General features: G+C 32.6%; 1 protein-coding gene across 3 annotated transcripts in view; it reads left to right on the top strand.

Moving 5' to 3' along the window:
• Positions 1–3,840: 3,840 nt before the first annotated feature.
• Positions 3,841–15,972, top strand: part of LOC142336328 (uncharacterized) — a 41,425-nt gene continuing 29,293 nt past the window's right edge. The window contains exon 1 of one of the 3 annotated variants that reach the window (XM_075385079.1): positions 3,841–4,427. In XM_075385079.1, the coding sequence (XP_075241194.1) occupies positions 4,365–4,427 (63 nt within the window). In that variant the 5' untranslated portion in view covers positions 3,841–4,364. Of the gene's footprint in view, positions 4,428–4,681; positions 4,772–9,910; positions 10,165–15,972 lie in introns of those variants that run through there. The other 2 variants (XM_075385081.1, XM_075385078.1) reach the window with 2 other exon arrangements.

Below are 15,972 nucleotides of genomic sequence, written 5' to 3'. Positions count from 1 at the left end.
GCTTGTTACCTAGTCTCGTTAAGAAAACTTTTCATCTGCTGTATAGTTAGTAAAAGGTAAACTTGTGTAGTTAAGGTTTTATCTGACTGCATTTTGACGTTGTTACCAGGTGCTTTTAAATTTAGATATTCATTTTTTGCCGCCAAAATTTTGTTGGTGCTATTTTTTTTCTAGTCTCTTCAATGTCAGGTCACGTTGGTGCTGTAATGAAGCATGGCATTAGTAATTCAATTAGTAGATAGAATGTGTAACGATTGTTTTAAACTCAAACATCTATTTTTGTTATCTCTTGATTTGGTTGACATTTTAGTCAAAAATGTAGATGAGCTCGGGTCGGAACATCATGTGCGAACGCACATTAACGAGCCGCCTTGTATGTTGTAATATCAAATTAGGTAATGTCGACATTAGGAATTGCATTGGCCCGGGTCGAGGATTTTCCCCTAAAATAACGGGAAAAGAGTGTGAAGAGTGTAAAAATAGTTCTCTTAATAACATAAGTTCACACTGTCTTTTTGTAAGATAAGTTTGCACTCTTTTCGAGTCAGGGGTGGGAATAAGGCTAATTAGCGTAGTGACGTCAGTCTCAGCAAAAACTGAAAAGTGCGAAAGGTGAGTAGTTTTTCCTACTGGGTATTGAAGGGGAGTAAGAAAAGAGTGTTTGAACAGATTATTTTGCGAAATAGAATTTGTATCACTTGCGGAAATCTGACTTCGGTTTTCAATGATTCTTATCTCTGTATTATGATAAAGCTATTAAAATGGTAAGCGTATGATCTCAAAGTTCATATTTGCATTTGCTTGCAACGATTCATAGACAAGTGTTGGTTCATATAAATTTTCAGAAGTTTTTGATTATTCTTTTTTAGTTTGGCCCATTTTGGATTTTTGTTAAACTGTCACTTAGTCTCAATGATAAAAAAAATTCACTGGCTCATTAATTAACTGCAATTGAAGCCATTTAAAGGCTTCAACCAGCATTTTGCGGTTTTAGCAAATCTGATACTTCTTAACTTAAAATAACGCTAATTTCTTTTTAAACTATGCTCAATCTTCTAGCTCGTTTGTTGTTCTGTAACATAAAATCATTAATTTTTATAGAAACTCTAGGTGCGTTTGAATTGAATTTAATTAACGTTTTCATTTCATATATAAACTTTCCTATATAGTTTTCGTCTATTTTTTGAAAAATAAAATCAATACTTTTCTTATAATTGCAGGATTTTGTAGTTTTTGTTGCTCCGTCAGTTAGTCTCATTAAATACAAATTGCAGTGGCCGTCCCTAGAGATTATTTTTTAAACACATTTTAAGTCCATATCTAATGGCTTCAACAATTTTGACCAAAAAACTTCCTATAAATTTTATTGCCTTTTGATTTTTGCGTTCCGGTTGTTTTTTTTTGCGCTGTCTTGTAGCTACGTTGCAAGTATGACAAATCTCATCCGTTTTATAATGAAGTAAAAATGATTGAAGTGAACGTTTTTTTTCTATTTTTATAGGTTTTGGTTACAGTGATACCACTTTTGCAAAAAAAATTGTTAGCTTTCTTTAGCTCTGAACGTCTTTTTTGAATCTATTTGATTTTTTAGCTGAATTCTGTAATGGTACTTGAATTCCTTCTTTAATGAGTTGTTATTGGATTTGCCTAATAGTTCAATGATTTGGCTAAAAGGTTTGTTTACTTTTTTGAGGCTTTCAAAAGGACTAACTGATATTTCAAGTCTAACTCGTATCCGTATTCATTTTGTTGTCCTTTTCCTCATTCTCAGTTGTGACAGCACAAATTGCACTTCCTCTAATATGAATTTTTCTACTTTGACACAAAAATTTGATGCTGCTAATTGGTGCTTGTCAAAGATTTTTTTTCATTGTTGAATTTGTTTGTTGTTTTTTCTTTACCCAAACTTCTTTTGTTGTTCATAAAATTGTTACATGCTGTCCAATGTCGTTTTTTGATTCTATAACTTCCTATGTGTTTCAAAATTAAAATTCTAGTTTTGTCTATCTCCCTTTTTTATTATTTTCTCCACCCACTTTCTTTCAGTTTGATTTCTACAATGATGAGTTATGCTTTTTAAGTTATTGTTGTGAAAGCTGTTTTTAGATATCCGCTTCTATGTTCTGACGCCTTCGAAAGACACAGTCTTGTAAAATTATTGGTGAAAGTTTTGGCTTTTTGTTGAATATCTTAATTGTATTTTTGTTTGTATGTTTTTTTACTACTAGAGGCAGCTCTTGAACCTGCTGGCGGAGTTTTAGTGTGTTCAATTGTTTAGATTGTTATTCAGGAATGGTCCTGCTATGTTTTTTTTAAATTTTTACAATTCGTTGTCACCCACCATGCAAATCAGCTTTTGATCAATCAATTATGCCAATTTTTGACCGATTTTCTGGTTTTCGAATGACTGTTGTGATCTCCCTCAATCTCAAACTGACTTTTCTTTTCTTAGTCTAATGTTTGCTTGCTTTAATTCAAAGTGAAATAGATATACAATTTTCAAAGGTTGTTTGAAGGCTATTTTATAGTTCATAAGTCAAGAGCTTTTTCATATATCACAAAGTTTTGTAGGATAACCCGAGTTTTTCGAAGATATCTTAGATCTGAATTTCGGCAATCAATCTTAGATCATTTTTTTTAAATTAGAGGTCTTGGAGGCTATCACAGCCAGCTGTTTTCTGGCAATCTGCCATTAATGTTGCGCATGTTTGTAATGCTTTGTATGTGGAGTGCGTGCTTGGGACGTCTTTTATGTGTATCTTTGTATCTGCTTTTACGTGTATTGTGGTTGTGTTTGCGAGTTTTAGTAGGTGCGTGCGTGTGTGTGTGTTTGTGTGTGTGTGTATGTGTGTGTGTGTGTGTGTGTGTGTGTGTGTGTGTGTGTGTGTGTGTGTGTGTGTGTGTGTGTGTGGTGTGTGTGTGTGTGTGTGTGTGCGTGCGTGCGTGCGTGCGTGTGTGTGTATGCGTGTGTTTGTGTGTGTGTGTGTGGGGGGGATGCACGGTTTTGTGATTGTTGATGTGAGCATGTGTATTCAGTTATTTGTTCAGATTAGTCTGTTCTTCAGCTCAATTTTGTCAGATCAGAAAAGAACTGATAGGAGCTGTTAAAGAGGGTAAGTAGTGGCAACTTCTGGGAAAATGGGCAAATAGCAAGTTCTAATATCTATTCCTAGATTACAACCCAAGTTTGCTACGCTATTACTTAATTTGGTTTTAGGATCTTGAACTTGTCTATCTCGTATAACAATTTCTCTTGTTATTTCTTGTTCTTCAATACTTTATAGCCTTCAATCCTTCATTTATTTAGTCGTATTTACTTAAAAACAGCCATTTAAATCTTTGCGACATTTTGCATTTGTGTGTTCTTTCAACTTTCACGCAAATTTTGTTAAAAAAAGGAGAAAAGTGCTTTCGATAGTCGGAATGTTTTTGGTTTTCGAGATCCTTTTTTCATTTGAAATGCTTTAAGCGAAAGCTACGCTCTGAATAAGTTGCAACTTAAAAACTGGCTATTTTACCATATGTCTTTTGTGCTGAACTCCAGTGCATACCGCAGCATGTTATAGTTTAGTTTATGTTTCTACATATATGGGGAAAATATTGGTTTAAAACTAAACCATTTAGGTCTAACCAACCGAAAATTCTTATGACGTTCTTATTTGAAAATTGAAGAATATAAGTTCCGCTCAGATGCTACCAAAAAACCATTTGACCATTTCGTTGACCATAAAATATTATTTTGCTTTTAGCCATATTAAAAATGAAAAACGCACTTGTTTTGACAAAAGTATTTCAATTTTTGTTGCTGTTGTATTAGTTATTATTTGTACTCTAGTATTGTCCGTTAATTATTAATAGTTTATGAGTTCCTGTGGTTAGCCATAATGAATTGATGTTGTAAATTCCAGGTGAAAATACAAGTAGCATATTTGATGATGCAACTTCCTTACTAATTTTAAATCAGTATCAGTTTTTGTTCTGGAATGGACTCTTCGTCAATAAATAACTTATCTCGATGTCAGTTTAATTAATTATACACAATTAAACTTATTATGTTCCATCGGTATTAGTTAAGCTGGATTTTTTTTTGATTAATTCGACGTTTATACCAAATGATATCAACCAACGTTTACTATACAATTAAACTTTTTCTCCTTTTTGCGTCATTATTTCAAAGTTTGAATAGTAAACCTATACATTCGCCTCATTTAGATTAACGAAAAAAGATTTTAACCTTCAAGATATGAATAGCATATAAGTTCTGTAGCAACTAATTTTGAGCAACACAAAAATTTCAGTTAATAAATAATCACAAATTTGATATTATTTTGGTAAACTTCATTAATCAAGGATTTTCATCAGATATGCGAAGATTGTGGTTCTACGTGAGACGTTACAGCATATTGATTCCCTTTAAACTGACAACGGTAAGTGAAAAATTAAACATTAATCACATTTTGCATATTATTGGCTACATTTCAGTCATTTGTGTATGTTTAAACGTGGCTTGGATCAGTAAAATGTCCGTACAGTGTAGTAGCTTGGTGGTTTTTGGATGTATGATATTAAAAATTAATTGCCAAATCCTTGTTTGCTTAATTTCCTACTTTCGTTTTCTATTAAACTTTTACGTGCTTCTGTGCGTATCGTGTACAACCGAAAAACATTTGTTATCATTGCCATATTGGTGTTTAATAATCGATAAAATAGATCAAACTAATTTTCGTTTATTTGACTCTAAATGTCTCTTGTGGCGCTTCAAATAGATCAGGTTTGTAATCTTTTTCAATTAAAAAAAATCTGGTAAATTATACATTGTAACATTAGAAGGTTTAAGCCAAAATTTTTCTAGAACGATACTTTCCATTTTCGAATGCAAGGTCGTAAAAAATTTTCAAAATAATAGTAACTTCTCAGCTACTACGACTAACATTCCGAAAATTTATTTGGAAAAAAATAACTTATTCTTTTGTGTTTTTAAAAAGATTAAAATTTCATTTTCTTTGTTATTTTATTTGATATAAACCGCATGTCACTCAAAAATTGTCATTTAATATTTGTTCACCAAAATTGTCACATTAAAATATTTAGCAAAGTTAACCAGAAATAACCGGTCATTTTTGTTAATAGTAATTTTATTGTTTGTTTGCAAAAGTTTTTGTGTCATTCTCGTAGAGCAGCTCTTCTAGATGTCACATGCTATCATCAAAAGATTGTTTAAACATCGTTTAAGTGTCGCTATGTTGAAAATTTTACATTGATATCAGTTGTTCTTTTAACTTGCCTTAAAATATAAAATCAGGTTCTAAAACTTTTTAATGGTGAACAGGTGTGGTATGATAATTTGAAATCTAAGCGTACAGTTTTTCCTTAATTACTGGAATTAGGAACTATAGTCGTCTTTATACACAAAGAATTTTGGCTGTTGAGCAAAAAGGAGCACTTTTTATTCCTCAAACTTCAACGACAACTGTACATGAAATATACGACGATGGAGAATTAGAAATTAGGTTTTTAAAAAAAATTGGTGAAGAATATTGCTTCTTTTTGTTGCAATTTACATCATTGAAAAATGGATATTTTTTATTTGTTTTTTGTCGCTTTAATTCATTAATTTCTTCTTAAGATGAGCTAGGTTAGGTTATATACCAGTGACAGAAAACATACAAATCTTGAAGCAATGGAAATTTAATTTTAGAAGTTTTCAGTATCACAATCACTAGTTGCTTCTGTCCATCTGATGAAATTAACGATAAGCTCAGATAAAATTTACATACATGACAAAAATACATAGCAATTTTACCGTTATTTGCTCATCCTATTGGAGGGCGTTCTGCTGAAATGTCTCAGGCAAAATTAGATTTTACTTTTTCTGCTAATTCTAGATCAATATAGTTCAAAGAAATTCACTTTCAAGGAAGAGGCTTTTTTACAATAGAGCTGTTTTATTTTTTAAACTAGATGTTTATCATCATATTTATTGAACTCAAAGGTATCGCAAAATGCAATTAACTCACAAAATGTTGGCCCCGTGTTTTTCGAGTTTTAAATAAATCAAATATGTATAGATTTTTTTTGAAAAAACTATATACTTTTGCATTTTTTTGGTGAAAATTTCGGTGATGTATGGAATAGCTCAGAAGAAAATTTGGAATAGCTCAATCAAATGCACTTGAAAATGAGACGGGGCAAAAAGTTGATTTGAATTGATACTGAACAAGAACGTATTTGCTTCTTTTATTCAAACAAATTGAAACAGCATCTGTTTAACAAAATTAAATTCGTCAAGATATAAAAAAGGCTTAGGTTTGACGCCTGTGATATTTCAAATAAAAAGAACTTCTACAAAAAGAACTTCTAAAATAGAACTACATATAAAAAGAACATCTGCTTTTTTCTATTTTATTAGATTTTTAAATGACTCAATGGATGTATGTTTTCTTCTCCAGCAAAAAGTTTTTGGTTCACAGATTTTTTTATAGCTGCATAAAAAACTTCACAAACAAAGTTACATCAAAAATTTCACACAAATATTGAAAACTATCAAATCAGCTAAAAAAAGCTGTTGTTATCCAAACTATCAAAAAATATCAACATTTGGTTAACTATTTGTATTCGTTTTTCATCAATATTTAATGAAATAGAACAATTTTCAATCATAGAGATAAAAAAATTTTAGTGTTTTTGCACAACAAATTTTCAGTATTTCTTGTTTTTGGTAATTTACTAAAGCAGGCTGTTTACAGCTTAAAAGCTCATAAAAGCAAACAAATTTTTAGCGAAATGATACTTATGAAAAAAGCAAAATATATACGCCATGAAGAAACAAAACGAATAAAATTTCACTTATTTTGTTTATAAAGAATTAATGTTCAGTTTACTTTACCAAATGCAATTTTTATGTTTTCTCAAAACACATGATATTAGATCTCGCTCCCGGAAGAAAAAAAAGAGGATGTAAACGAAACGTATAAAAGCGTGGTAATTTTTAGGCCCAATAGAAGCAGATTTGGATGTTTTTCTTTTACGAATGTCTAGGGAAAAATTTTTCAACTGATTAGCGAAAAATGACTTCGGCACACATAAAAAAACACTGTGAAGAAGGTTTGAAGTATTTGGAAGCCTCGGAGGTATGCTAATTTAACTGCAAAATTTCAGACAGTTCGCATCAACAAATATCAAAAACGTGGAGAGAATTAACCGAAAACATTGGTTTTCCGAGAACAGAAAATTAATTAACGTTTAAGTCAGCCTAATAAACTTTTTTAATTGTATTTGTTTAACTGTATTTGGTATAAAGTTTTGAGTTTTACAGTACCAGGGACAACAAATGAAATCACTAAGAAGAGCACACAGTGACATTCATATAGCGTAATCTTTTCACCACATCACAATTGTTTTCATTTTTTGTGTCATGAAATCTGCTTTGTGTTTTCAAATTCTTATTTTCCTCCAAAAGTAATTGTTTTGAATTTACTTTCAAATTGTTGATACCAGATCACTTCCATACATGAATAATTGAGGCGATATTTACTTGGTTCATTTAACTCACGAACAGCGAAAATAAGTGGTTGGCTAAACAAACGATTAACACTACTTTTTCATACGATTCGAAGTATTTTAATTGTACTGGGAAAAGTTAAATTTTGTGACTCAAAAGAAGTACTGGTAAATTGTTTAAAGCTTTGAATTTGAAGCCCCAGGGCTTGTGAAACAAATGCGGGTTTTGAAAAACCTAATGAGGTACTTTTGACAGGTGAAGAGTTGAATAGTTTTTTTAATAATAAAGAAGCCGAATAGCAAGCCGAAAGGTTTTTCTAAAATTGCAAGAATGGCTTGGTAAAACTAAGTCTTTTGGAAACTTGTTTTTGTACTCAATATGTTTTCAGAGGTTGGGGTTTTAATAAGCGTTTTCCACAACTCTCCTGTTGATTTTGCTGTTGTTTTTGTTCTTTTCATTACTTTTTTGCGCTGCAGGTGATAGAATATTTTTGACAATCTTCGGTATCATTTTTCCTGTGCTTTTGCAAGTTTATGTCTCAAAGGTTACAATATCCTTAATAAAATTGGTTTTTTAATGCTTTTCTGATAAATTATCCCTGTCTCCAAAAATCAGGCAATTGCCTCAAATTTGATATCGGGTTTTTCTCTTGAATGTTTTTTTAAATCATTTTTCACCATTTTCAAAGTAAAAATTTTTCCGCTTTGTCCACATTAGGTCATATTCGTGTTTGAATTCCAAAGATCGTTGTTGAAATTACCCGATAGTCGGGTTTTTGGTTCCTTGAATGTTTATTGTATTTCAGGAAAAGGATTGCCCATATTTTTAATTAATGAACGCGAATCCTGCTGCAAGTTCGATTAGCTGAATGCAGTATAATGAATGCAATATGCATTTAATTGAATTCTGTAGACTTGAATTCTATTTTCTTATCAACTTGCCAATCTCAAAAGCTCAAAAAAGTAATCGATATTCATTGTCAAGCAAACTTAGTAATGCTAAAGGTAAACTAAGTTAAAATTTAGGTATTTACAATTAAATTGCATTTTCTTGTATTTATTTGCAGTGGTTACATGCGCAAAGTAAGAAAAATGGCAACTGAATTCCGAGGAGCTTGTGCAATCAGAGCTGTTGCTATAGTACTACAAACATTTTTCGCAGAAACGGACCACAAATTATTTTAATGTATTCAGTATATTTTTATATTGAAGTGTTTCGCGTTTCATTTACGGTAAATTTTAACTTCTCATCAGTTATGAAAATTGGCCCAATATTAACTAAATATTCGGCACTTAATAGTGAATCAGTAAGTCTTTCACTGTTTTCAAGTTCATTTCGAATTGTTTAGATTTAACGATCAATCATTCATTAACGATCAATCAATTTTATCTACTCAAAAAGTTTGAACATTTTTTTCAGATTTTTGAGATCAATTTTTTCACATCAAAAGTTTTTGAATACGATGAACAGAATTAAGATATTAACTTTTAAATGACTCATTTTTCAAATATGTACCGTTTCAATGTCAGCAAACATTTTGGTTATTTGTTTTCTTTTGGACATTTTTTATATCGCGTATCTGATCTAGAGTAAATTTCTTGATTAAAAGCCAACAAAGTTTTACTTCACTAGCGTTTGTTCGATTTTCATTCAAAACAATTTTAAGCGTTTATGTAATTTTGATGTTAACCTGTGAATGTTTGATGAGCAAATTAAACTCAAAAGTAAAACTTGCAGATTTTTTCCCCTTTTATATATTTATATATTGATATATTTCGATATATTTGTTCGTTTTGGTTTCTTCATTTTCTTTATTTATAGTTTAAGTGACTATCGCTGATTTTTCCCTCTTTTGAATTAAATCTAAAGTGAATTTTTACCACCTGTTATATATATGTACTTTGCTGTCTTGATTTTGAATTAAGTCTTAATCTCCTTTCTAGACTGAATAGATATTAACTGTTTTCCTTAATTTTTCCTTCCTCGAGCAAGTATGGTATCCCTTTTATACAGAGAATGCTATAGAGAATTTGCTGTGCAAATATTTAATGTTTTTGACTTCGGCCAAACCACTGCCAAAATTCCAGCATGGTTAAAGCCATGGTAAAAACAGCAAAACATTACGTGCAACGTCAAGTTCAGCATTAAATTATGCCGCCATATTTATAATTTTCATTTTGCCATTCTTTGTAGATTATTTAAAATTTTAAATTATTATTAGAAATTGCTTGTTGAATTTTTTTAAAAAATGATTACAAAAATTTCATGACATGAGATTAAAGATTTACAAAAGCATAAGTACACAAGAGTTATCTTATCTTTATTCGCTTTAATTATATTCTTTAGGTTGTTAATATAAGAACTTGCAAGCGTTTGTGAGAGATTATATAAACAGACTTCAAATTTAATTTTAAGATTGGACAGAATTTAAACGTTAAAATTTTTCAAATCTTGTTGCGCAACATTATATTTCGTCATTAGACGGAAAACCTGGTTTCTGAATTTCTATTGAGACCGAAGAACGACTTGCTGAATAAATCAAATATAATTCGTTTTGCGATGGTTGATTAACTTAGGCAGATTTTCGTATTATGCTATCTTCACGCAAGCTACAGTTGCTTATTAAGCAGGTACGCTTCAAAATAACACGACTCAAGATACGGGTAAGTGATGCTTATATTTAACAAGGACGGATAATTTTTTCAACACCCTTATTAAAAAAATGGAACTGCGTCACTTCTCAATTTTATTAGTCAATAATTGATAATTTGAAGCAGTTATGGTTATAAATTTATTGTAGAGACAAGTTCGATTTCGGCACAATGCAGCTGTGTTTGCAGGAATTCCCTGCAGTTATGCTTTCCTGCAAACTTTGCTGGCATTTACTTCGATTTTTTTGTAGTGTATATACCTCAATATTTTCGAATTTTTGAAAGACTTTTCGTTTTCCTCTCACTATCATAGTCGTCTTTGAGTTATCTTGGTGTTTGTTTTGAGTCGTCTCGAGTGGCAACACATAGTAGCCAATTTTTGCTTTTCCTGCAAAATGAGAACACCAACCAGCTCTGCGGGGTTGTAGAATTTTGTATTTTGTTTAGGTTGACTAGCTGGGAACGAACTAGCGCCCAAAACTCAAACAATGTGAAAGGTGGTTTGATGGCTCTCAGACCATATATTTTTTTAATCTTAACTAGGGTATACTTCCGTTTATGGCGGCAAAGAAACAAATAACAGAATTTCAAGTTCTACACTCCTACTATATTATAATATAGTAAGAGTGTAGAACTTGAAATTCTGTTATTTGTTTCTTTGATTAGTCTTTGATTAGAATTGCTAAATACTTTGAAAAAGTATTTAGCAATTCTTCGGTGGACTAATAGTTTAAAATATATAGTATAGTGTATACACTATACTATATATTTTAAACTATTAGTCCACCGAAGAATTGCTAAATACTTTTTCTCTTTCGTTCATTATTACTACTAACCTTATTCGATGATACTACCGCTCGGATCAACCGATCAGTTTTCCTGTTTTCATACGGTTGCGCTTCATGCTCATCGTCACGCCCTTATTTCGTGCCTCATAGCTACGTGATGCTTCCTTTAAATATCAAAATTAATTGCTATAAATCAATTCATATTTAAGATTTAGACCAGATTTAGTCCGTATTTCTTTCGAGTAGGTAACTTCTATTTTGATTATGTATCCTGAAAACAATCACGGATCAAAAAATTACAAATGAAAACATTCCTACTCAAAAAACTTAATAACTACCTTATAAGTTCCGTAAAGATAAACTTGTATATTTGGCAAAAACAGTAAAGAAAAGTTAAGCACTCGGTGAATTAATTATGCTGATAAAACAGGTGTTAATGAGGAAAAGTTTATGCAGTCAACCAAAATTAGAAACGTTCAAAAGCCAGAAATTGCCCAACATGGAGATCAGTAAACATGTACGAATGAAAAATACAGCATGAGGTACAATACTGCGGATTGGACAATCAACAGATTGCCGGAGAACTTACCTGAGAGCGAATTGAAAATATATTTCAAAATGTTCATAAACTATTGTTAAAACTCAACTTCTCCCTCAACTTCTAAATTTATAGCTATTTGAAAGATTGAACTGGATATTTGTTAATTTTTAAGTTAGAATATACTTTGAAATATACTCGCACAAGGCAACTCGTAGACATACCACGCATTCGTAACCGCTCAATTATAGGCTAATACTAGCTAATTGTATCCAAACTATATCTACTAATATCGCGCTATGAAACAAAAATAATAAGTCCTTGTAAAACGACAATAATTTTAGTTATTCGGTTTCAACTTTTATCTCTAAAACGTCCCATATTCCAATGCTAAAAGTAGTGAGCAATATGGTCAGAGGAGTTAATAACTGTTTCCCGGTTTTTACCGACCAAAATTTCGATTAATTATTTGCCTAATTTGAAGATTTTTTTGAAATTTTTGTTTTCTGCCTTATTGCTTTGACCTGATTATCAAAAGCAGCTTAAAACAACATTCAGCACGCTTTTTCAAGCCATGATGACAATATAATACTCAGTATAAGAGGTAAGAGATTGGAAATTGTGTACGTGTCTTTGGAGCCTAAGAGCAATAACAATTCAGGAGTGGTTGAGTGACATTAACTGGGCGAATCTCAACAATATCTGCCGCAACGGTCAGAAACAAGGTGTTTGCGAACGCGTATATTATGAGTAAATAAACTCGTGAAGTTAATTATTTCCGCTTTATTTATGTCCACTTTTAAAGTCCTTTTTTTATTCACCACGCCATAGATAACTCCCGTTCTCTCCCTAATTTTAATTACTGCAGCTCTTCCCTTTAATTAATAACCCAATTACAGCAATCTTGGCTGGTTAATAGTCTTAAACGGTCACAAGTAATGTATTAAATCAGATTCCTAGGCAAATGAAACTAACGGCGGCATCGGCCGTTTTATCGTTGCTTTTTTGAGTGCAGCCTCCACAAGTCTCGCGCGGTTGTGGTTGATACGAATTTTACTATGCTTTTGATGCACTTTTTAGGGGTGAGACTGCGGTAGTCAACACGGCTTCAAAGATGTATAGTCTGGCGGTTCGACCGGAGTAGTAGCAAAAAGGATAAAAGGAAGCTCAACTAATCTAATAATTAAGTTATTTTTTAGCAATTGTTCAGACAATTCGAGTGTGCTATTTAATCTTTTCGAGCTAAATTAGTTTTTTTTATGTTGATCTAAGTGTGCTAGCTTAATTGCGTTCCCATTAATTAAGAATAAGTGTGCTATTTAATGGTGTAGAACAAAATAAGACTGACTAAAGTTTAAATCATTATCCAAACAGGTACTGAAATAGCAAATGCTCAAATCATTATCACGCCTTTATCTAGATCAGAAACTGACTTTTTTAACGAATTTCAACAGCTAATAAGCTGAGCAGTCGGAGATGCGGGAATTGCACAAGCACAAGCAAATTGCATTTTTGGATGGTTTTTAAACCTACCAGAGGCCACCAGATTTGTTCCTACGAACAGCATAACAGAACGCAGAAATAGATCCACCTAAGATGACTCGGAAGAGAACCGAAACACAAATTTAGATATCCTGAAGTTCAATCCAAAGTCAGACACAGCGAAAGAGTTCTCAGTAAAGTTCGGAGCAGAACCTAACCCAGCCCTCGTAATTGAACTACTAACTGCAAGAGCAGGTTTGCTTTGGAAACAGTAGCAAGGGAAGCTTCCCTTGAAATGTGAGAAAACTGCAATGATGAGAAAATAAAGCGCTTTTTCATGAAGTCTTAGGCCTAATTGGCTCTAGCCAAAGTCATTACAAAGCACAGAGACGGATATAATAGATCAATTATGCACCTTTAGCTACCCTGCAATTTGCAGAAAGAGAAATGTGTAGTCGAGACGAGTGATGGGTAACGGGTTTAATGAATAACAGAATCAAGCACAAAAAAATGCTAAAAACAATGACAGTTATTTTAAAAAATTAAAGTAACTTAAATGCAGGCTGGAGCAAAAACGGCATCTAAAACAGAAAGCAGAGCAACAACAACACGGCCCAGTAAAAAACGTTTCGCACTACAGTACCCTGATGAAGTCTACAGGAAAATTATAGAACAAACTATTGACCCCAAAATGAGAAATATTATCCTAATTATCGTCAATATCAGCCACAATATCAGAACCAGCATTGATGTGCCCCCGTTGTAACAATTGTCGAGAATTTAGAACTTTAATATGAAATAACAGAATCAAGCACAGAAGAATAGCTGAAAGCAAAAAGAGTTATTTCCTAAAGAATCAAAAAGAACTTGAACACAAATTGGAGCAAAAAACAACATCTAAAACTGAGCAACCACAACAAGGCCAGGAAACTTTTTAACACCACAGGTCAATCAGCAGGTTTGTAGGCAAAGTTATTGACCAAACGACTGCCCCCAAAATAAAACTTATCAACAAAATTATCGTTAGTATCAGCCACAACACCGGCCCCAGCAAAACTATTCCCCCGTTGTAACAATTGCCGAAAATTTGGAACTTTTACATCCTTAGAGCGTTTTATCAAAATCAGCAACCACAGACCCTATATTATTGAAGTGAAATTTCCTATTGTCCTCTATTTGTTCGCCCAGCTGATGTTATTAGACCGATTTATTGCTTTCCTACACAAAAAATCCCCTGCAAATCTGCTTAGAAGGGAAATAGTATATGATTGCCTAATCTCAGAGCTCAAGATTGATACAGTATTCAAAAAGCAAAAAAGTTCAGTTTCGCAGGTTTACTTCATTACCGAAATAAAAGAGGTATGAACTACCCTTTAATCATCAAAAAACTAAACGCCAATCCAATCAAAAACCAAATTAAATTCATAAGAGCCGCTAAACTCAGTTAATCATTAAATCCGAAGCAAGTATTGCACTAGCTTAGATAAAGTAATAGAAGCGGTTTAAAACGAAAATGACAAACAGCTTCGACCCTAAAGAATTCGTAATGAAAATTAAATTAAAGATTCAGCGCAATCCCCAACAAAAGTGTCGCAGCCCACACTGGAGTGGGCAACATATATTAAACAACTTTTCAGCATTGTCCCACAATTAGGCAGAGCATTGTCTGAGGTTGAAGTCAAGTTTAATAAAAAGTTAGATAGACGCGCACTTATTGATACAGGAGCATTTGCAGCTGTTATAGGCCATCAGTTCTACAAGGAATTTATTAAAGACAGCAATATACCAATAACAGAAAAAAGACCAATTTGATTAAGATAAAGTTATAATGGCACATAAAAACATAGTTAAAACTGATAAAGCAATTAAAGTTTCATTTCGTTTGAAAAAACAATTTTTCACCGAAGAATTCCCTGTTTTAATACTGACAGTTCATGTAAAATTAAGCAATTCGTTGTTTATCCGTTCCAATCTACCCAGTTGAAAACTACATTAAATTCCCAACTACATGAAATCAAGCCGGAAAACAACCAAGAAGGCTAGTTAAACGCAAAAAATTGCAGGTTACACGCAGCAAGGGCAAGTATTACAACCAGACCAGCAAGCAATCTTGGAATTCAAGCTTACACAAAAACTTAAATCTTTCTTTGACCTTGTTGAGTCATATTCTAAGACGAATTTTTCGAAAAACACTGTGAAGTTATATTAACATCGTCCCTAAGTAAAAGTTAATAAGAATAAATTTATTTATATCTACGTCCTCACTATCACTGAAAACCCTATCAAAAATATTAAAGGCAAAGAAGCTGCTAAGTTTTCATTTTTACGTCTGATCAAGCTGAAAATTATTAAAAGTATATCCTCAAAGAAAGAGTAGGAGCCGAAATTGAAGTACAGAAGCTACGAACCGAGAGCTAAAAACTCCTCAATAGAGTCGAGGACGATTTGGGAAATCAACAAAAAGAGAGCCAACCCACTCGCAATCCCAGCAGCAGTTGCGGGATTTGATCTCTTTGGCCCAGGAACAGCTTTGAACATTGGAGGATGCGGAGTAAAAACGGCAAGTTTCAGCTCTTGCGATCAAAAGTCACAAAACTCCGATAACATCGATCGATTAACCAGTGGTTTCTATTGGCTTAGTGACCGCGTCATGGAAATCTTCGCCCAATGAGATGAGAAATTTTCCTCAGTTGCTGACGAACGTGCATAAATTTACAAATTACTAAACGAAGTGCAAGATAACCAGAACAGTAATTGGAAAATAGTGGAAGACCAATTTGCGATCATACATAACAATGTTATTGAAATCACAACGTGCCTACAGATGCAAGCATCGACACAACAACTTTATTTTAGCTTTGCACAGCGGCTTCAATACTTCTCACACTTTATGCAGATAATAAAAGTTGTCGAGCTGCATTCCGTAACAATATTATCAATCCCATCCCTATTTTACTTGATAAACCCCTTCCTTTTTCTGCAGTACCATGTAAATAGTTAATTAGGATCTTT

This window comes from Convolutriloba macropyga, chromosome 3 (genome assembly GCF_964194025.1).
Source record: "Convolutriloba macropyga chromosome 3, txConMacr16.3, whole genome shotgun sequence".
Classification (NCBI taxonomy): domain Eukaryota; kingdom Metazoa; phylum Xenacoelomorpha; order Acoela; family Convolutidae; genus Convolutriloba; species Convolutriloba macropyga.
This window is presented reverse-complemented; position numbering and strand designations above follow the sequence as displayed.